This window comes from Spermophilus citellus, assembly GCF_964194105.1.
Source record: "Spermophilus citellus genome assembly, chromosome: 6".
Taxonomy (NCBI): domain Eukaryota; kingdom Metazoa; phylum Chordata; class Mammalia; order Rodentia; family Sciuridae; genus Spermophilus; species Spermophilus citellus.
Genome location: NC_138187.1, coordinates 119,614,075 through 119,638,444, shown reverse-complemented (window position 1 = coordinate 119,638,444; position 24,370 = coordinate 119,614,075). Strand labels below are relative to the sequence as shown.

At 33.2% G+C, this 24,370-nt stretch overlaps 1 protein-coding gene across 3 annotated transcripts in view; it reads right to left on the bottom strand.

Annotated features, from left to right (window-relative positions):
• GPATCH2 (G-patch domain containing 2) overlaps positions 1-24,370 on the bottom strand; it is a 176,393-nt gene that overhangs the window by 34,427 nt on the left and 117,596 nt on the right. For 2 of the 3 annotated variants that reach the window (XM_081299013.1, XM_081299014.1), the window contains 2 exons: positions 19,624-19,663; positions 13,097-13,167 (listed from right to left, as the gene is read on the bottom strand). In XM_081299013.1, the coding sequence (XP_081155139.1) occupies positions 13,097-13,167; positions 19,624-19,663 (111 nt within the window). Of the gene's footprint in view, positions 1-13,096; positions 13,168-16,117; positions 16,179-19,623; positions 19,664-24,370 lie in introns of all 3 variants that reach the window. The other variant, XR_014022621.1, reaches the window with a different exon arrangement.

Below are 24,370 nucleotides of genomic sequence, written 5' to 3'. Positions count from 1 at the left end.
GCTGATTGACTGCATATGATAATCACTCAAACGTCATGGCAGTTTATTAATAAGTTTGGAAGTGACAGGTATTAGGTAAGTAGTTTTTCAAATAACACTAAATATGCTTTTACATATTTACGTATTGAAAGAATATTGTTTTTCTTTTTATTTCTATTTTCAAAGGTTTTAAGGTATGTAAAAATGACTATATGGAAAAAAATGACTATATGGCAGGAATAAATGGTGACACTCATTAAATATTAGAAGAGAGATAAAGTATAATAAAACTAAGGCAAAACTTCATAGTAGGAAAATGGAGAACACTGAACAAATGGAATAATGACTGGAAAATAAAATCACATAGAAAAGCCAAGTGCAGTGGTGCATGCCTATAGTCCCAGCTACTCAGGAGGCTGAGTCAGGAAAATCGTTTAGGGATTTAGGGCCAGCTTGGGCAACATAGTGAGACTCCATCTCAAAACACAATCAAATGAAAAGCATAAATGTCTCCCTCAAAAAAAAGTCCATAGAGGTTTTATCATTCTAATCATACAGAAGTGTTAGATGCGAATAATTAACAAGGTATAAGTAAGAGAGAACATAAGAGAGAAAATACATAACTCCAAATATTATAATAAAAAAATCCTGGGAAAACACATCAAATGAATAATAAGGATAATGTTAGAGGAAAATTTTTCATATCACTCACTATCCGATACCTTACTTCATGATCAGGGGTTCCCATCAGGAAATAAAAATGAAGCAATGAACTAAGAGAAAATTATAATATTGATATCACTTGAATCAATTAGATTAAATTATATTCATACTAAGAGTCAGTGTATTTTCCAAAATTTAGATTATAGAATTCATTATAACATGTGTGAAGAATGAGAATGTTAATTTTGTTTACAATAAGCATAAGAGATAATACAGTGCATAATTACTCTCTTTAATAACTACTGGAATGTGATAGAATGGAATATTATGACCAGTACTACTGGTAGGAATGGAAGCTGGGCAGGGCACATGTGAAGCATAAAAGACAAGTCAGGAAAACCAAAGGAACCTGCCTTTTTAAGAAGAAGCAGAATACTTTGAAGAACATGAGTCCATTATTGAAAAAGTAAGACAATCTGACAGAATTGACTGAAATTATGACAATGAATTGTGTTTAAAAGACATCTAAAGGTCACCTCTTCCATACTGTTAAACACATAACAATCTGAGTTGGAAGAGACATAATTCCCTCATTTAACTTAAGGAGCTTAGAGGAATGTTAAAGTGGATGTGGCAAAAAAAAAAAAAAAAAAAAAAGGGCGGGGGGCAAAAAAAAAAAAAAAAAGGGCGGGGGGGATAAACTGGATACCCAGAAAACTACCACCAAAATGTATTATGGTTAGTTGCATTGGTAAATATGTCACTAAAACCCTTCTACAGAGATCTTGGAAATTCCTTTGAGGAGCTGAGAGTGAGATGTACCACACTCCAAAGGACAAAGCCATAATTGCACCCTTTATTCAGAGTTTTTGTGAGGAATGCCCACTTTAAGAGCATGCTACAGTCATATGATTCAGAATCTCAGCTTTGAGTCACTAACAGCAGACCACCTGTGCACTTCTCTTTTCTTACTTGCTTGGCATATTTTGGAAGTAAATGATCCTACAATTTATTGATTTAATGCATTCCAGTTCTCTTGTCTAACCTTTACATTTTTCCATAAGCTGAAGGAAGTGTAGTCACTCATCCACAAGGGTTAAGAAAAGTCAAGATAATATGAAAAATACTAAGAAAGGAATATGGAACAATGCATATAAATAAGGTAAAGAATTTTCATCTTATATTTAATAAAATGTATAACAAAAATAAAATGAGTCTTTCCTCATGTTTATTTTACCATTTCAAGTTACCCTCTGCCTAACACAACTGATGGCTTTAGAGAAAAAAGATATACTGTATCCATTAATCAAGACAAAGATGATATATGAGTGGCATGTTAAAAAAATAAAGGATCAGAAATAAAAGTATAAGAATTTTAAAATGGATTTCCCAGAAGTCCATCTATCTGTCCATATACATATATATAATATTTTATATATATGAAGTTTTAAAGATTAGGTTATTTATGGTTGTCCCAACACCTAAATAACAACAAAGAGAAAGTGGCAACTACTGAAAATCAAACAATATTGTAGTACTAAATTCAAAATCTCAAGGCAAAATGATTTCCAAAACAGTATTCAATTCCCAGCTAAATCAGTCAATGTGAAACATTGATTAACATTAATAAGAACATTAGACATGCATGATCCTGTAAATTTAATCACCCTTGTTTTCTTTCTCAGAAAGCAGAAAAAAGATAATGCTGTAGACCCAGGGAAGAGGAATCCCACATAGAAGAGAAATGAAGGAAACCCCTAGGATGATAGTGAAGAAAAATAGCAGAACATTAAATGTGCAGCACGTTCAGAGGACAAATAGCCCAGAATAGACTTGAACACTAAGGGCTCCAAATGGGCTGGCACCAAGAGAAAGAACTGGGAGGAAGATGTAGGGGTTAGGGGCAGGTGAAAATGAAAAACAATGATTTCCAAAACACCTGAAAGTTATATATCTATGAATATTTACATCATAAACATATTAATGAAAATATTTTTATTCGGTCTGGCAGAAAAAGGTAAAAAATTCAGGGATAAGCATGTGAAGAGAACACACAGAAAGGAGTAATATTAAATTAAAAACTTCAAGAAATGTTAATGTAAATATGCCCAACTAGATGAAAGAGGTCAACAGCAGAAATAGTCAAAAGAATTGAAAGTGGTTGGAGAATGAATCGAGAATGGGGTTTGGGCTGTATATATTTTATTGTGTCTTATAGAATAATTTAATATTGTAAACTATGTTCAAAATAATATGAAAGAAGAATACAATTTAACAAGTGCTTACAAACATGAAAATAGGAATAATAATGTCATAGTCATAACAACAGCTAATATTTGTGCTCTTACAGGTATTATACTCATTTAGTATCTTTTAAAATGCTTTCAAGTATGAATTCATTTTCTCCTTACAACAGTGTTATAAGGTAGGCACTACTATTTCTCTTTTACAGATAAGAAACACAGAGAAAGGGGGTTAAGTATTTTGCTTAGCAACATCCATCTAGTAAGTGGTGAAACTGGAATTAGAGGCCATGCATTCCAGTTTCAGAGGCCACTCCTTGACCGGTGTGCTTTACTCTAACTTAGACTCAATTTTTGCTTCACTCTATACATATTTCATACAAAAATGTTTATTGTGTATAGTGTCATGCACTGTTTTTGATATTGTGGATACATGAGTGGATAAAATAAACACTGAACTATCACAAAGTTTAAAGAGTGGGTAATAGAAGAAAAATGAAGCAGGGACAGAGGACAGAAGTTGATGGTATTGCTAGAGAGTGGGGACGTCTTACTTTGAGCTGATATTTGAAAAAAATTGTGAAAAAGCCATATGAATTGTTACGGGTAAAATGTGCTAAGCAGAAGGAACAGCAAATGATAAGACTCTGAGATGTAAGCTGGGGTTGTTGTGCTGGAGGTGGAGTAAAGAGGCCAATGGGAATTAGAATAAGACATACTTCATGTCTGTATAAATTAGTCAAAATATACTCTACTGTTATGTATAACTAAAAAGAACAGATTAAAACCAAAAAAAAAAAAAAAGAAAGAAAAGAAAAAAGAGGCCAATGTAGCAAGAGCATGTGAGTAAGAGTTAAAGTGGAAGGAGAGGAGGTCAGAGAAACAAAGGACAGGCCCAGGTCACATAGGGCTCTCCAGGCCAAGATAAGACTTTTAACTTTTACTTGGAATGAAATGGAAAAACATTAAAAAATGTTTGTTTTTTTTTTTAGCACCTTTGACAGCTTCACCACCAACCTAGTAGCTGATATAAAATGTACATATTTAAAGTATACAGTTTTGACACGCACACACACACACACACACACACACACACACACATACACACTCATCACCATAATCAAGAAAATGAAGACACTTATCATGTACCAAGTTTCTTTCTTCATGCCCCTTTGCAATCCTTTCCTCTTGTACCTCCTGGCACCTGTCCCATGCCCAGACAACCGATCAGTTTTCTGTCACTAGATATTAGTTTATATTTCCTAGAATTTTATATAAAGGTGTTGTGTGTATTGATTCTTCATTACTTTTTAGTCATGAGTTACATGACTTACATGTATACAGCACACATTGTTTATCTGTAACTTATAGACATTTAGGAGATATATGCTTTCTTTTTCTTTTTTGGTTACTATCATGAATAAGGCTATCATGTGATAAAGTCACCTTAGAATAGATGCATACTAAATATTTAAGGAAACTTCCAAACTGTTTTCCAGAGTGATTGTACATTTTTATATTCCCCCAAACAGTTCCATTCTTCTACATCCTGTATAATTCTTTTTCATGTTAACCATTCTAATACTTAAGAATGGTATTTCGTTGTGGTTTTGTTTTTCATTTTCCTAATGGGTAATGATGTCTAATATCTTTTCATGTGCATATGTGCCATTCATATATCTTCTATGTGAGGTTCTATTCAAACTTTTGCTTATCACTGGATTGGGTTGAATTCTTACTGAAATTTCAGTGTTCTTTATATATTCTTGATACAAGTCTTATTGGACATATGGTTTGAAAATATTTTCTTCCCAGTCTGTGGCTTATCTTTTTATTCATTCTCTTAACATTATTTTTAGAAGAACAGGAGTTTTTAATTTTGATAAATTCCAATATTTGAATTGTTCTTTCCTGGACTGTATTTTGAGGTTCTAAGAAATATTTTTCTAACCCAAGGTATGATTATTTATTTATTTGTTTATGGTGCTAGGCTCTGGCATGTGCTAGGCAAGGTCTCTATCACTGACCTACATACCCCAGCCTTTGATGGTTATTTTTATTTGTCATATTGACCCTGTGGCTAACTGGGAGTTGTAGCTCACTGTTACTGCCCAGCATCATGAAAAACTATACCATAATAAATTTCCTGGGTAAAGATCAAAATTTCAAATTCAAAGTATAGTTTATGAGTTATGTTTATTGATTTCCGTTTGTTGAACCAACCTACTTTGCATCCCTGGAATGAACCTCACTTAATCATGGTGCACTACCTTTTGAAATATGCTTTTTTGTATGAGATTTTTCAGTATTTTATTGAGAATTTTTGTGTCAATGTTCATCAGGGATATTGGTCTGAAGTTTTCTTTCCTTAATGTGTCTTTGTCTGGTTTTGGTATCAGGATGATACTAGCTTCACAGAATGAGTTTGGAAGGGTTCCTTCCTTTTCTATTTCATGGAATAATTTGAGGAGTATTAATATAAGCTCTTCTTTGAAGGTCTTGTAGAACTCAGCTGAGAATGCATCTGGTCCTGGCTTCTGGATGGCATCTTTAATTTCACTGGTTGAAATTGATCTGTTTAAATTTTCTATGTCCCCTTGATTCAATTTGGGTAGGTCACACGTCTCTAGAAATTTGTTGATATCTTCAAGATTTTCTATTTTATTGGAGTATAGACTTTTAAGGTAGCTTCTTATTTTCATATGTATTTTAGTGGTGCCCATGGTGATTTTTGCTTGTTCAGCATGAATTTTAGTAATTTGGGGTTTTCACTCTTTTTCTTTGTTAGCATAGTTAAGGTTATCAATTTTGTTTATTTTTTTGAAAAACCAATGTTTTGTTTCGTCAACTTTTTAATTGTTTTTGTTTGTTTGTTATAATTTCATTTCTAATTTTCATTATTTCCTGTCTTCTACTGCTTTTGGTGCTGGCTTGTTCTTCTTTGTCTAGGGCTTTCAGATGTATAGTTAGATTATTTATTTAGTGATTTTTTGTTCTTCTAGTGAGTGAGCTCAAGGCAATGAACTTTCCTTTCAGAACTGCCTTCATGGTGTCCCAGAGATTTTGATACATTGTTTCACTATCCTCATACCTCTAAGTACTTTGTTTTTATTTCATCCCTGATTTCTTTCATTATCCATTGGTCATTATTTAGTATTGTATTATTTAGAATATATTATTTAGTCTCCAGATTTTATAGCTTCTATTTTTTATTTTATCATTAATTTTTACTTTCATTCCATTATGAGCTGATAGAATGCAAAGTATTATCTCTATTTTTTTGTATTTTCTAAGAATTGCTTTGTGGATTAAGATGTGGTCTATTTTAGAGAATGTTCTATGTGCTGCTGAAAAGAAAGCATATTTATTTATTGATGGATAAAATATTCTACATATGTCTAAGATCTAAATTATTAATTGTATTTTTTAGTTCTATGGCTTCTTTATTTAGTTTTTGATTTGAAGATCTATTGATTGGTGAGAGATGTGTTGATGTCACCCAGTATTGTGTTGTGATCTATTTGATTCTTGAGATTGTGAAGGGTTTGTTTTAATGTATGTAGATGTTCCATTGTTTGGGGCATAAATTAAATATTTAAGATTGTTATGTCTTGTTGATGTACAGGTCCCTTAAGCAGTATGAAATGGCCTTCTTTGTCCCTTCTGATTAATTTTGACTTGAAGTGCACTTTATCAGATATAAAGATATAAACCCCTGCTTGTTTGTGAGATCCATGTGAATGGTAAGGAAGTTTTTTTCCCATCCTTTTACCTTCAGTCTGTGGATGTCTTTGCCTATAAGATAAGTCTCTTGGAGATAGCATATTGTTGAATCTTGTTTTTTAATATAGTCTACCAGTCTATGTCATTTGATTGATTAGTTTGGGCCATTGACATTCAATGTTATCATTGTGAAATTATTCTCATTCTCTGTCATTTTGAATTATTTCTGATTTTTAATGTGAAATAGCTTCTTTTTAAATTGACTATACTTCTAGTGTAGTTTCTCCTGTTGCTGGATTTCATTTTTATTTTTCATTTCTTCTTCATGAAATACCTTGTTGAGAATGTTTTGTGGTGTAGGCTTTTTGGCTGTGAATTCTTTTCACTTTTGTTTACCATGGAAGATTTTCATTTCATCATCAAATCTAAAACTTATTTTTGCAGGGTATGGTATTCTTGGCTGGCATCCATTTTCTTTGTGAGTTTTGGATATGGTCTGGGTTGAAAAAATCAGCTGAAATCCGAATTGGTTTCTCTCTAAATGTTGCTTGAAGGTTTTTTTCCCCTCTGGCAGCCTTTAGAATTTTATCCTCATTCTGTATGTTAGGCATCTTCATAACAATGTGCCTTAGTGTGGGTCTGTTGTTTTGAGGTCCTGAAGCTTCCTGTATATGATATTCTATTTCATTTTTAAGATATCAGACATTTTTAGACATTATTTCATTGAAAAGATTAAGCATTCCTTTGGTTTGTTTTTCTGAGCCTTCATCTATTCCAATAAATCTTAAGTTTGGTCTTTTCATGTGATTCTATATTTCTTGGAAGTTCTGTTCCATAATGCTTTCACACCATCATAAAGTTGAAAAATCATAAGTGAAACAATGCTTAAATTGAAGATATGGTCTGAAGTGTGCAAACTGGAGGACTAGAAAGGTTGAGGGAGTAACTCTGTCCCAGTGTGAAGGCCTGATCTGCAGGGGACTAAGAGTGTAAATCCTTGTCTGAGTTCAAAGGCCCAACGCCAGGAGTACTGATGTCTGAGAGAAGAAGAAATGGATGTCCTACCTCAAGAAAACAGAACAAACTTTCTTCCTCTGACCTTTTGTTCTATTTTGGCCTTCAATGAATTGGATGAAGCTCCCTCCTGTTGGAGTGGTAGAACTTTACTCAGTCTCCTAATTCAAATGCTAACATCTTACAGACAAATAGAGAGATAATGTTTTAGCAGCTACCCTGAGCATTCCTCAGTCCAGTCAAGTTAACACATAAAATTAAATATCAGATTGTGTGAGTTAGGATGAAAAATATTTGATTTTTCCAAATGGTTATTCAGTTATCTCAGTACTATTTGTTAAAAAGACCATGATACTGTTCTCCACTGAATTGTACCTTAGCAAAGACCAGTTGTCTGTGTAAGTATGTATGGGTATATTTCTTGACCTCTGTTCTGTTATAATCATCCTTTCTAAAGAAATCTTCATATAACCATCAATCTTTATAATAACTCTTTTAATCAAGTACTGTTACCATTTCAACTTTGTTTTGCTTTTCCAAAAATGTCTTAGCTATTCTAAGTCCTTTGTATTTTCATATGAAATTTAGAATTAACTTCCATTTCTATAAAATATCCCTCTGGGATTTTGCATAGACATTTGTGGGGGGACTGATCTTAAGAATATTGAGTCTCCTGACCCAGGAACAAGGTTTCTCTCTCTACTTACATAGGTCTTAAGACCTAAACAAATATCTGTTTCTTAATCATGTGTTATTTTTCTTGCTTCATATTGTTAATATCTCCCTATATCTCTTTTAATTAATGTATTATGCTAATTATGATTTTTGACTTGTTTTACCATTTCTGATTCCATTGGAATATGTAATCCAATAGATTTTCCTTTGAGAAGGATGTTCTCCTTAATTGTCTTATTAACTTGTCCCATGTGTTCACTTTGTCTGGTAATATTAGTTCCTATGTTGGGTTTGGTATGGGGAAAGACCAATCATCTGTGTCAGCCCCAAGCAGTTCAGCAAATGGCCTGTGAACCTTAGAGAAGCCTTTGACTTTCAAACCAGTTATCAGAGCCTAGTCCATGAAATAACTCTTGATCAGAAAAATATACTCTCCCTCTCCACACTCCCAAAGAGAAATAGAAATGCAAGTCTCCTGCCCTAAGATTTGGAGGGGCCAGAGTGTTTCACTAAGCTTTCCATGGTATCAAGACACAGCCCTGTGGCTACCCTGAAAGTTAATTTTTGAAAACATTTGGACCAGATGCCAGAGCCTTTCTGGATTAGGTAGGTATCAACTGTCCCAAAGAAAGCATATAACTCCAGAAGTTCCCCTCATATTTTAATCTCCCTCAGGTAGGCTGGATTATCTCCTGCTACCTTACATATACAAGTTCAAAATAACCTCCATAATATCAAGGACTTCTTACTCTTCTATTTTTCTCTTTCTAAATTTTTCCTGGGTTGATCTTGGGGGAGGATGGCAGTAATCTTGCAGTTCAGTATATTGATTGGAACAGTAATTGTGACCAAATTTCCTTTCTTTTTTCTTCCTTTCCTCCCGTCCCCTTTTCCTTTCTTTCTGTGGTACTGGGAACTTGAAAACTAAGCAAGCACTCTACTAATGGGCTACATCCCTGGACCATTTTTTCAAATAGGGTCTTGCTAACTTTCCCAAGATGGCCCTGAACTTGGGATCCTCTTACTTCAGTCTCCTGAATAGTGAGGATTATAGGCATGTACAACTTGGGACCAAATTTCTACTATGGTTACTTAAGGTAGTAAAATTTCCTCCAATTATCAACTAATAGTAATCCATGAGTTTCAATATTACCACGATTTGAATTGTGGACACACGAGTACTTAGAAATCTATTTTTTTTCCTTTTTTTTATTGGTTGTTCAAAACATTACATAGTTCTTGATATATCATATTTCACACTTTGATTCAAGTGGGTTATGAACTCCCATTTTTACCCCGTATACAGATTGCAGAATCACATCAGTTACACTTCCATTGATTTACATACTGACATACTCATGAGAAATCTATTTTTTTTAAACTAAACCTTAAAAAGGTTTTAATTTCTAAATTAATTACATTCAGTTCAGGAACTATGACCTTAATGATACATATTCATTAAAATTTGTTGATGCTAGGTATATGGCCAGCTAACTGGTTAATTTTGTAAGCATATCTTTGAGAAAATGTGTTTTTTTATAATAGTTTGGGTGCAGAGTTTTATAAAATTGCATTAATTTAAGCTTGGTAATTTTGTGTTTATAAACCTTCTGATGACTTAAGTCATTAATAATATGAGGATACATTGAAGTAGGATCACCATGGTAGGTGTTTGTGAGAATCTGAATGTACTGTTATTAATATCTGATTTAGGCATTTTGAGGCTACTTTATTTAGTGTATACCATAAAATTATTAACTTCTCTGGTAATTTGTATGTTTTATCACTAAATAATGACCTTTTAAAGCGTGCTAAGGATTTTCCTCTTAAGTCAGTTTATCTGATATGAAAGTTTTCTTTATAGTGTATCTGGTATATCCTATTCTATCATTTAGTTTACCACTTTTACTTGTCATTATGTGTCAGTTCTGTTTTCAACTGAAAAGTTTAATCCATAAATTTTATTGTGATAGCTGATACATGAATTTAATTCCACTGCTTACTTTTATGCTTTCTGTGTTCCATTTTCTCAATGCCTTTTTTCTTTTTTTAAGAAAGATTTTTTTGGGGGGAGGTCAATATTTTAATTCCATTTTACTCCCTTAATTGGTTTATAACTTATATACTTCATTTCCATTAAGGTAGTAATTATTTTTGGTAGGTTACCAATGAATATTTACCATTATCTTACTATCACTGTTTTATCTGACCAATGAGGTTAATGTCATGAATAATACTTTAGACTGGAGTTTTAACTATAATTACCAACATTGTTAACTTAGCATGATATTAATGTCTATGATTTTATACTGCCTTCTTCAAAGTCCTACCATTTATACATTAGTATGATTATTATTCATCTTCTTTTATTTTTTTAATTAACACAACAATTGTACATATTTATGGAGTATGATTATCATTTTATATAAGCACTGGTTGTTTAAATGCTTGTTTAAAGTTATTTATTTATTTATTTTGAATGTTTATCAAGTATTTATTACCAAACCATGCATTGAAAGTATACATGCAGGTGTGAGGCCAGGACAGGGGAGTCGGCTTCTTCATTTATTTATTTTTTTAAACTTTTTAAAAATTTCTTACATACATGACAATAGTGGAATGCATTACAATCATAATTATCCATTCATAACACCATTTTTCGTAACTCTGTATATAAAGTATGTTCACACAAAATTATGCCATTATACATGAGCTCTCTTATTATTATTATTTGCATTACAATTCTTAATACACCTTTATACCACAATTTATCATATCTCTGATTGTATATAAGGTATGCTGACACCAAATCCACATCTTCATACATGTATTTTGTATAATGATGAGGGTCTCCTTTATTTATTTTTATCAATTCATTGATTTAGTATTCATACTCCCATCACTTTTTTTTATTATTAGTTGTTCAAAACATTACATAGTTCTTGACATATCATATTTCATACATTTGATTCAAGTGGGTTATGAACTCCCATTTTTACCTCGTATACAGATTGAAGAATCACATCGGTTACACATCCACGTTTTTACATATTGCCATACTAGTGTCTGTTGTATTCTGCTGCCTTTCCTATCCTCTACTATCCCCCCTCCCCTCCCGTCCCCTCCCATCTTATCTCTCTACCCCATCTACTGTAATTCATCTCTCTCCCTTGTTTTTTTTCCCTTTCCCCTCATTTCCTCTTATATGTAATTTTGTATAACAATGAGGGTCTCCTTCCATTTCCATGCAACTTCCCTTCTCTCTCCCTTTCCCTCCCACCTCTCGAACCTATTTAATGTTAATTTTCTTCTCATGCTCTTCCTCCCTGCTCTGTTCTTAGTTGCTCTCCTTATATCAAAGAAGACATTTGGCATTTGTTTTTTAGGGATTGGCTAGCTTCACTTAGCATAATCTGCTCTAATGCCATCCATTTCCCTGCAAATGCCATGATTTTGTCATTTTTTAGTACAGAGTAATACTCCATTGTGTATAAATGCCACATGTTTTTTATCCATTCATCTATTGAAGGGCATCTAGGTTGGTTCCACAGTCTAGCTATTGTGAATTGTGCTGCTATGAACATCGATGTAGCAGTATCCCTATAGTACGCTCTTTTAAGGTCTTTAGGGAATAGTCCGAGTCATACTCCCGTCTCAAAATTTCCTTAGAAGATCACTTTTTTTTTTAATACAGCCTTAAAAATTCTAACAAAATTTCATTGGTAGTAAAGTGTCTCAGTTTTTAAAAATATTAAAATGACTTTATTTCATCTTCACACCTGAAAGGTTTTCTGAAAGATAAGTTTTCCAGGTACATTGTGCTGGTATGACAGTGAATTTTTTTTTTTATCTGTATCCTGAAGATGATTCCAATATCTCCTGGTCTTCTTATTGCTATCATTTCTTTATAGATAATTTGTCCTTATTCTCTGAAATTTTAAAAGATCTTCCCTTTCTTTTTGCTATACTAGAGTACACTATTTTTTGTGGATTTATTTTTATTTATTGTACTTGGTTTTCACTGTGATTTTTTTTTATTATATCTGTATTTTTGGATTTACAATGTTCACTAGTTTTGAAAATTCTTGGTCAACCTCTCTTCAAATATCAATTTTCTTCAGTTCTTCTGTACTTTGCATCAAGGAATCTGATTAAATTTATCTTAACTACTCTGATTTTCCATCTCCTACTATATTTTGGCTTATTTCTCCTGATATATATTCCCTTTCACTAATTATCTCTTCATCAGTCATACTTCTCACTTCTAACAATATTATTTTTTCACTTGTGACTGGTTAATTTAAGAGTAATTTGTTGTTCCCCCTTTTATTTCTATAAACACTTCGTCCATAGTGATCAATAAACTGTATCTTAAAATTTTAGGTTCTGATATTCTTAGGGGAAAATTCATTAGTTTATGTTGATTCTCACTGTTGGTGAATTATCTGATTTTATTTTAGGGAAGTTTTAAGTGTCTAAATGAGGTATGTATGCTGTGTAGGACTTGCATTTGCTCCTATAGACAACAGTTGGCTTCTTAATAGAGAATAGTTGTACAACAGGGTACGTTAAAGCTTTAAATAATATAAATAAAATGTTATCTTTGTATTCTTTACTAGTGATCCTGAAATAGATTCTGGTAAACAATACGTAAAATGTGTAAGCCAACTTTTGAGAACCAAAGGCAGCTAAACCACAACTTACCACATTCATATTAAGAGAGAGAGAGAGAGAGAGAGAGAGAGAGAAAAGGCTCATGATTTAGTGATGAAAATTAAAAGTGATTTTAAACGACTTACCTGCTAGCTGTTTTCACAGAACAATTTTTCTTGTGTCCTCTTTCAGCTCGGTTATCTCTCAGAAGCTGATGCTATACAAAGTGTTAAGACAAAGTTGTAGAAACAAAAACATTTTCATTATATTATTTTGCAAAGAGAAAAATATCCTTTTTTATTCAAAGAGGCAATAATTTGTTCATTTGTATCACTTTATTTCTACTGGTTTCTCTTAAAGATAATTACCTTTGCTAGAGATGCCAGATTCACTGTAGCAAAAAAGTGAGAGCAGCAATCTAGTTATTTCCTTGACAGCTAAACTGCTCTCACAGTTGGTTAACACATAGCCTGGAGGTGGAAGTCTAGGACTCAGTTCTGTTCCTGGTTCTCTGGAGTAGCCTTGGCTAAAGTAATGTAATCTTTCCTGTCAACGGCCTCTACAATTGCATTCAGCTGAGAAGTTCTGGGGGTTATTTCCCCTAAGTTGATATGAGTTAATATTATTTTCTTGATACCTACTGGCATACCATGGTAAGTAAACATACTCAAACCATTCTTGTTTAAATAAATTATTGGGTTGGAAATATGTAAAATATATTATATAGAAAAACTATATTTGATTGCCTCTTCAAAAAGCCTTACCATTCACTTCCCTTCACACTTACTTTACCCTAACCGGGGGAAAAAAATAAAAAAGATAGTACTCTCTACAATTTGTTAACTCAAATTGTAGCATATATTATTTATGCAGACACATGATTATAGAGAAGACTGAGCTAAAAAAATTATACGACATATTTGAAATTAGCCATTACATACATGAAGTCTTAAAAGTAATAATGTGAGATAGATCTGGATTCTAATCCTAGCTGCCCCAGTAGCTAATAAGTCATTACTTTTAATAGCAATTTTACCACTTACAAGATGTATAACCATAGGCAAAGTGCTTAACCTTTCAAAGCCCTAGTTTCCAAATGGAAAATATAGATAAACATAACATCTACCTTCAGGCTGTTGTGATTATTAAATAAGATAAACCATGTAAAATGCTAAGTGCTATGAGACCAGAACATAAAAAATGCTGAGAGTATGACTTAAATGCAACAATTATGATGACTATGACTATAATTAATAAGCCTGGTTTTTAGTGGGTATTGATTGAACAGTATCAGTAACTTTTACTGAAGAACACTGTGTTGAACTGTTAATAAATCATTTGGAATTGTCAGTTTATTTGGCCATTTTTAAGTACACTAGACTTTAATTACTTCACCAAGAATATGGTTCGTTCTTTCAGGAATGTCCTGACTAACTAAATGTGCCCTAAATTTCTCTAAAATATCTACTTCTTCCCATTCCTGCTGCCATCATTTTCTCACCTTTGATAGCCTCCCAAATAGCCTCCTACATGTAACCTTGCTCTCACCTAATCCATTCTTCACACTGCCAACAATGCAAACACTTTACAATTAATTAATCTGACTTTATTACTCTCTTCACATAAAACTCAAAAGCTTCCATTATCCCTCTTAATTTGATTATATCTCTAAACTTTTCTGCCTATACCTGACCTAACCTCTTTATTTCTCTCTCTCTTCCCATTTCTCTCTCCCCCTTTCTCTCTCTCTCTCTTTCTCTCTCTCTCTCTCTTTCTCTCTCTCTCTCTCAACCCAAGGGTGCTTAACTAACACTGAGCCACATCCTCAGCCTTTCTTTTTTTAAAAACTTTTATTTAGAAACATGATCTCGCTAAATTTCTTAGGGCCTCACTAAGTTGTTGAGGCTTGCTTTGAACTTGTGATCCTCTGGCTTTACCCTCCCTCCTGAGCTGCTGGGATTATAGCTGGGACATTTACCATGCGCGTGCTCATCTTGCTCATCTCTGGTCCTTTGCCTCAGTTATTCAATTTGCCTGTATCTCCATGGTTTGGCACTATATCCAGAACATCTTTAGCGCTCAATAAATATTTGTTGAATGAATGCATGAATGAAAGAGGTAATGAAATAGGGAATGAGATTGAGTATTTGATATGTAGCTGAAGCCATACCTCATTATTACTATGTATAGAAACAGCAACCATTTATCTTAAGTCCATTAATCTGAAAGTGTTTCAATTTAGAAACACTTCGTACCATGAATACTTAAATTGTTTCTGAAAATATAATTGATTAATTACTTTGGCATTTCTAAGTCTAGTGCCTTTAAAATATATATAGATATATATACAAACCAACATTTGTGACACAGATAGTTAGAAGTTGATGAAATCTCTACTTCTGTTTTAAATTAATGGTAATTAATTAACTCTTTTGATTTTTTAGATAAAAAATACTTGAACACTTTCTCCAAGGTTTGTGCTACAACAATTCACAGAACTGAAAATCCCATATACAATGTTCTAGAATAAAATTAAATAATTAAGTTTTGAAAAGGGCAATCCAAATAAACATTTCAATATACCTCAGAAGACCAACACATCTTCTATGAATGTGTTTTCATCCTAAAAATTTTGATAGACTTTTATTTAAAAAGAGACAAATATAGGAATTACTTCATGTAATATGTCTACATAAAAAAGTCATCACAGAATTATCTCACCTTAGGAATAAAATTATCAATCTGGGTGTATCTTTGCATCTTTAAAATTGATTTCTGATAAAAATATAGACTCAGATCTCTGAGTTATGAATTTATCATGTTAATACATGAATGTAGGTCTTTTAAAGGGCAATCATGGAAAAATTAATCTAGGGTGCTACCAGAACAGAGAACATGTTTGTATTTGAGATTCCCAAAATGGTGCTAAAAAATGAAATCAGGCATGAATTCACAATAAAAGAAACAAGAATCCTTGATCCTTGCTCTAAAAAGCAAGAACAGCTCATCAGATTTTGACAAATTTTTCATTATTCTTATAGGTAAGATTTATGTTTCCTTGGACTCCTATCAGTGTCACAAGTGAGGTCATTTTCAGGGTTCTGACTCAATAATGTCATCTCTGATTAAAAACAGAACTTCTGAATATGGTGCGAAGTGCTTCTTACCTTCCAACTTTCAGATTGCTGGACTTAGGCCAAATGGAGATACAATTCCCTTATTAGTGACCTGCAGGCGTATATTAAAAAAATGACTCATATAAGAATTACATTAGAATCCATAAATGCAAATCTAGGCACACAATTTAAAAAAATTATTGAATTAAATCAGGAAAAGTATTTTTTGTGGGTAATGGTTTTTATTGTTACAGAATAGGAATTAAAAATTTCTGTGGCTATTCATGATATTTGTACAAAATCATTAAAAGTCTCAAATCCCTGATGCAAGAGAAAGAAGCAAATGGTGGAATTCTTATTCCACAGCATTCCTGTCTTTGCTGCCAGACATGAACAAGGCATTCAAGCTCCGGAGCATCTGTATTGGCAGCCCTCCTTCCTGTAATTCCTCAAAAATCTGCAAAATAATTTCAAGTCTCTTCACAATTGGCCTTTCATTGTCCTCAACATTAAAAGAACTAAATAATATCTAACCTATGATCTATGACTCATTAAGGTACTTGCAAACTCAGTCAAAATGTCAAACCATAAGATGTTCAAGGAGGCAAAGCCTTAGAATTTAAAGACACACAGACAATACATGCATGTGTATGCACTTGTGCTTCATATGGTGCCCTCTTCCTCTGTCCTTCCCCTCCTCAACCAAATTGTCATTTCTCTTTTGTAATCTTTATAGTGCCCTCTCTATGGTTTTCACAACATTTACTAACATGCTATAATTGCTACTTTCTTGCCCACACTATACCATATTAGGGGAAAAGATATGCTGTTTTCCATCAACATACTTTTTTTTTTTTTTGTAAAATTATCAAAGTTAGGAGGTCTTGGAATAATATCTTTTTGTAAAATTAGAGAGTATCTGATAGATAGTGACAGGTGAGTTATTTATTAAATGAAGGTATGATCACTCTGTAGAATGTAAATGGAAATGAGATTAAACACTAAAGCAAGCAGAGGAAAGCAGTGAGAGGTGACTTTTAAGGGAAATGGGGTTAATATAATCATTACTCTGTGTTGACAAGTTTTTATATGAAAAGTTAAAGGTGATCATGAGTGATAAAGATGATATTCATCTCTAAGTTGATAAGCTGGTATATGAAAAGTAAAAAGTGATAATGAGTGATAAAGTTAATATTCATTCAACAATACATTGAAGAACTTCATAATTCTTCATGGTTTTGTACTTCATCCCTTGAACTTATGTTTGGCAATATTTTACTGTGCTACAGAATTTAGGTCTAATTGAACTAAAAAATTATTATTCCCCAAAATGTAAGACAGGGTGTATTTCTCTACATATACACATATACGTGCAGTTGATATTCACTACTCCTAGATTCCATATTTGTGAATTTGTCTACTTATTAAAATTTATTTTTAACAGCAAAATCAATACCTTTGCAGCCATTTGTAGTCCTGCACAAAGTTGTAAAAACTTTGAGCTGTTGGAAATTCATGTTTCTGGCTATCACTTTGTCTTCTTGTTTCAATTCTCATAGTATAAACAAGAGATTTTTTTATGATCTGTTTCTTGAACTTTTGTGTTTTTTTCTTTTTGAAGATATCCTCATTTTAAATGGCTATTAAGTGTGGTGCTGAAGTTCTGTTTAGAACACTAAAATGGGCCTTAAAAAGAAAAGCTATGTGCACTACATAAGTCTTGCATTAGGCATGTGTCATAGTGTAGCTGGCCATGAGTTCAATTTCAATGAATTAATAATCTACATAATAAATCAGGTATCCTGAAGCAGAAATACATGTAAAACAAGGTTATGTATTGACTAGTTGATGAAGATCTTGTAGCCACAGGCTTGAAGGAACCTAAGAGCATTGTTCTAGGATTCAAAAATGTTGTATTTTGAGTGTATATATACTAATTAATAACCTATGTAGTCAAGATAAAAATGTGAAACATGCTAACATTCAAGCAGGCCTGATTTAACACTTATTCAAATGGATTAGAAAACAGAGGTGTTAAGAAAAAATCAGTCATTTTTCTTCCTTATAAATTATTAACTATTAGCTGTTATTGTTGTTTTGGCACTAGAGATTAACCTAGTGCCTCACATGTGCTAGGCAGTTGCTCTTACCAATGAGCTACAGTCCCAGTCCTGGCTATTAATTGATTTTTATCTGCAGAATAAAGTATGGTAGGAAGCCAAAGTTTAGATTACAAAGTAATCTAGAACATAAATTTATACTACCATATCAGTATTTCTCAAGATCTAAGAGGCAGAAAATGAGCTTAAAGAAATTATATTTTGGGATAAAATATATCCTGATGCAACTTAATATCGGTACTAGAAGGAGAAACTTATTGTAAGCATTGCATGTAGAGGGATACCCCCATGAAAGCAGGAAGTCTACTTTTTATATTATGAATAATAAGACAAACACATCAGAGATGTGATTGCAGTTTCCAAATTAATAGTAGTAAATATTCTACATTAATGTGAGAAGTATCTCTAAAGGGGAAAATAACTTATAGCAAAAGGCAAATAACAAAATTATTACAACTGACTTTGAATTTATAAGATATTGTTCTTCTAACAGTCTCATGTGTGTTAGGAAATAGAGCTTATATTATAATTAACTATGTGGTACCTCTTATCAATCACGGGCATGATGATTATTATATTCAAGTTTGAACCTGTTATACCATTTAAGACATCAAACATTACCAATAGAATAATGTTTTTGAAACTATCAAGCACGATACTTTACCAATCTCCCATCCTATCCTACAGAAAAAACAACCTCATTTGTTTCCTATCATTCCCAGGTATTTTAAAAATGTGTTTTCTTATGGATTGACCAATGAAAAAATAGTTTTCGTGATTATGATGAAAAAACGTCTTATAAGGACTCCAACCCACAAATGTAAATGCTTTAAAACTCATCACAAATTTAAGTCCTAAGTTAGCTTAGCATGCTTTAGAGAGAGAAATAATACATTCAAGAGACAAAAAAAGTAGACTTATTTTCTCTACAAAGACAACTGAAATGAATGTCAAGTTCTTGCTAAGTCAACTAATCATTGCAGTGTCACATACACCAATAAGAGATAAAAAGAAATTCATCTACAGATATAATGTAAACTTGTAAGAAATTATTGGCACCTTCTAAACTTCAATAAAAATATTCTCTTGCTGGCTGATCTTAAGTTCAATACAAATTAAATTTTTAGGCATGTATACTGTTTGGACACCTTGATTTTGTGAAAACCATTTAAGTAGCGAAGTTGTACAAGTTAGTGAATTCCAGGGCCTTTCCATGGAGGTCATCTGTGTGACTCAGGAAGGTGGCAGTAAGGGAAAACGGATGCTTACTGAGGATCGCCCATTTGGTTAGTGTATTAAGCCCTGGCACAATTAACTCCTTTTAAAATAAGCTAGGAATTTATATCCTTTCTCATGAAGCTGAATCTACAACCCTGAAAGGAGATAGATAAATATTTGAAATAGACTAACTTCCTTTTGGATTAGAACATTCCTTACCTGGCCATGCTCTGTCCTAGCCGCAGGGCTAAACCAATGGCTGCAGAGGAAAGAGAAGAGGAGTTAGCTGGGCCTAACTGAAGGCTCATGATCTCACATGATCAACCTGCAGGTGCTTTAAGAAATTTATTCACTGCCAGCAATGGAGCCTTAAATATGCTTTATTTTAATGGATATTTCATGTAATTCTAGACTTACACCAATTTTGACAGAAACGTAAGAGTGCTCATAACCCAGTAATTTTCAATTTAATAAGCAAACTGAGTTAGAATTACATTTTCATTTAATTACGTTAACATAAACTGCTGGAACTGTGTTCATTTTATGAATCAATTCTGGTTATAAAATCTATAAATGCTATCATTTACCACAACTTAATTATAGCATCATTACAACAAATTGTGACCTTTTGATTATAAGAATTATATTAAAAAGTTAAAAACACAAGAATATTATATTCTGTAGTTTTGCCCCCAGGGACTACACAAAAAAAAACCCTTGATGGGAATTATGGCCCATCAGCTGAAAGCACCTCAGACTCATTTCTTTCAGTTACAATTAGAACTCTGGCAGAGAACAAGTTTAACAATTTAGAAACACAGAAGTTACTGCACAGTTGAAGCCTTCCTTTCTCCCATGGCCCAACCTAACCCATTTACATCAGTTGCCTTTGGGGCTCTCAATATCAGGCTATACACTTTCAATGGGAATTGTTATTAGTTATGTGCCCAGTTCTATGGCAGTATTCTACCAAAAAACTAATTTTAAACATCAAGAACTAGGAAATTGAGAGACACTTTGGCATGTTAACCACTTAAAAACCTATTATCATAGGCAAGGATACTAGTATTACTATTGATGCTATTCATGATTTCAAGAACAGAAATACCAAATATCTTTTTTTGTTAAGTGCTCTTTAGACACATGTTATGTCTTATTTCCTATCCTCATAAAAATCTTAGAAGGTTGTTCTCATGCTCCAGATACAGAGCTGAAGGTCTAGAGGTTGTGCTACTTGCTCAAGGTGTGCTTTCACCCTACCAATTTGCAGAAGGGCAAGGGGCCTACAATGCAAGGGCATCTTTCCTGGTACTCTATATTCTCTATCCTCTGTGGTACTAAAACTGAGAACAAACAGCCTCTACAATAATAGGATTTGTCTATGCTCTTAATGTAACATTCTCAAGCTCATAGAATGTGATGTTCCTTGGCGGGACAGATTCTACCACTGATATGGGAATTGACAATTACTGGTATTAATAAATGACATCTGGGTTGATTATTAATTGGAAACAAATTAATCAATGCATAAGATATTTCCCTTCTGCTGGAGAGTGTGCACACCTTTTGCTTTAAAGAAAAAAAATTTGAAACTCAATTCATATATTAGTTAAAAAAAACACAACTAAAAAGATTAAAATAGCAGTCACTTGTCACATCTATCCTGACTCCAAAGCTCTGTCCAGAAAAAAAAAAAAAAAAAAAAAAAACATTGTCAACTCTTTCAGTCTTTTCCTGTTGTGAAATATAAAGCTACAGTTTGAACGAATATAGGTATCCTGACACTGCTTAATTAATTGGTTTTTAGATGTCATGGTTTGATTTTCCTTTGTCATAAATTTAGTTCTTTTTTAACTCCCAACTTTCTATTTTGAAGTAGAATACTGCTTTGATTAATCAATTTATGATGATGTGAATATTTTTTGCCACTGTTTCCCTTGTGTTTCTCTTGAAGTTGATATTTGCCTCATTTTTCTTCCTTTGATATTTTTTCCCCATGTACCCCTCAGCCTTCTTTTATTAGAAGTGTCACATCTGTATCAATGTTAGTTTTCAAATATGAAAAAAATCTTTGGTATGCATCTATTCTTTACCCTCCTTCCTGCTTCACTCCCAGAAGTTTCCTTCTCAGTATCTCTGCCTACTTATTCTCATTGTTCTCTCGCTCCAGATCTGTGGAACTTCCTTTGTCATTTCTGTCCTTTGCTGGACCTACTTTTCTGTATCCCACAGTTTCTTAGTTTATTTCCACTGTCTACTGCAGTGGTCATTTTCCATTGTTGGATGTGTGGTATACAAATATTTCTCTTAGAGTCTGTAGCTTCTTTAAAAAGACCCCCCTCCCCCAAAGAACAGTTTTGAATTTTATTGAAAAGGCTATGCTTTTTCATCTTGGAAAAAAATCCATTCGCCATACTTGTGTGGGTCTATTGCTGGGCTCTCTATTCTGTTCTATTGATTTATGTGTCTATCCCCCTACTAATATTACTTTGTCTTGAATACTATAGCTATATTATAGCCTTACTGTAGACTTGAAATCTAGCAGCATGATTTCTATCACTTTATTCTCTTTTAAAAGTTTCTTTTAGCTATTCTAATTCCTTTCCATATAAATTTTAAAATAATTTTGTCTTCACCTCCGAAAAACACACAACACACAACTTGCTGGGATTGTGGCATTAAACCTGAATACCATTTTAGGATAAACTGAAATCTTTGCTATATTGAATTTTCTAATCCATGAGCATGGAAAGTCTCTTCATATATTAAAGGAATCTTTGATTCCTTTCACCCCTTTATCTGCCCTTTTATCTTTCATTTCTTTCACTAAATTTTCCCCAAAATTTATGAAGAAAATTTTAAAATATTAAAAAAATTGAATGAATGTTAGAACCAAAAACTCTTATCAACTATCTAGATTTTACTATTAACATTTTGGTATACTTGGTTTTTAAGAGGTTATTAATCTATTTGAATGATGTAATTTGATGAACAGGTACTTTTCCTGGTTATTTTGGTCTCTCCTTATACTGAAGGTTTTTCTCAAATACCTGTAGATCAAAAATTATCCATTCAATATTTTAAAAGTACTTCAAAACTGACCAGAAAAGCAATGATTAAGTTTATCTACAGGACAATCTCCCAAGTTTCTTCTGTGAGGAAACCTCCAAAGGTTATTATCTTTTTCTTCATGGATTGGTAAATTTCTCAAGAGAGAAATATTTACTTTCTTGATTTAGCTTGATGTCTCACCTACTTTTGTTGTTCTCTTTTCTAGGGCACAAGAGGGGCAAATTAGCATCTCCTTCAGCAGACATATACGTTTACATTCCTTCAGTCTGTTGAGTTCATTAAACCCTCCAACTGCTTTCTAGTTCTAGAAACTGGGGAAAACCTCTTGTCAGCAGAACCATCTGTCCTTCTTTGTCATTGTGTGCTTATACTTTTCTCTTTCTATCTAGTGGGACATGAGTAGGAAGACTGAAAATAATGTTCAGAAAGGCAAAAAAAAAAAAAAAAACACCAAAAAACCCAACAAACAAACAAACAAAACCTAAGAGCAGTGAGTGATATCACTGAAGCCATGAAGGGAAAAATTAAGAAAGGAGTGGTCATTGGTGTTAAACATAGAAAAATCAAATCTAACAGCAACTGACAAAATTGAGGAATCACTGGTAACATTTTCTAGAGAAGTTCCAGGAGCCGTAGTGGGAAGAAATTAGGATTACAATTCCATAGTTGAATGTGAATGAAGGGAGACATGGGGAAGTAGGCTGTAATCCACGCTTTCTAGAAATTAAGCTTTCAAGGCAAGTGAGAGGAGAGAGATAGACAACAGGATTGAGGGAAACTGAAGAGGAGATTTAACAAGGGTAGTGAACATAAGGGAAGAAAAAAAGCTGGAAGAATATTAGATTATAATAAGAAAATTATATAATCAATTTAAAATTTCATTGCTAGAGTAGTTCTGGGTCATGGTTATATTCAAGAGTAGCCAGAGGAGTAACTGAATGGCAAGCAGATGAACACTGGAGGCAAAAAAGAAAATAAACTGCTGAGTGCCAGCATATAATGATCCATCCAAGCCTCACCACAGGGTCACAGGAGTAAGTTCCCAATATTTACTGAGCCCTCACTGAAGGCCACACTGTTCACATTTAATCTGTAAACTAACCCCAGGACAGACACCATCTCCATTTGCAAATAAAACATTAAGTTCAAAGAGATTAAGCGATTTGCCAAAGATTTCATAACTGAGTAGCAGAGCTGGTTCAAATTTCGATTTGAAAGCCCATGTACCTTCCAAACATTATGTATGCTGTCAACAACTAGGATATTTACAAATTGATGAAGATTAAATCAGGTGTCAAAACTCTCCAAGGATGAGGGCAAATGAAGATAGGTAAGTGGTAGCGTGAATTTCACACAAGGAAGAAATCATGCTTAGGAGTAAAAAAGGAATGTCTAGATGGGGTAATAATGTGGTAGAAAAAAATTATGGCCTCTGTATTCATCACTATGGAAATGTGAGAAAGCTGGAGGTTACTTCTTATGAGCCAGCCACCTGACTAATTTATCCTGGCAGATTAAGACGCTTCTTCTTGTATGCTCTCAACGTCTTTATACATATTCCCATTAAAGCAGTCATATACTGTTGATGTTTTTTTTGTCCTGATAATAAATTAAATTTGTCCTTGAGAAAGGGAGAATGATAAGATTAACAGGCATAGTAGATATAGAAACCGTGATAGAAGTGGTAGAAGTAGTAATAGAAGTAGAGTAAAAGCACTACTACCACCAGTGAATGTTTGACATGTGCTGGGTACCATGACACATAATAAAAAAAAGTCCTGTTGCTATTCAAGGTCACAAAGCTAGCAAGGATTGGAATCCAGGGTGTCTGACTCCACACTTCTTGTTCTTAATGACACTTTTCTATCACCACCTTCAATTTATAGCATGTTTT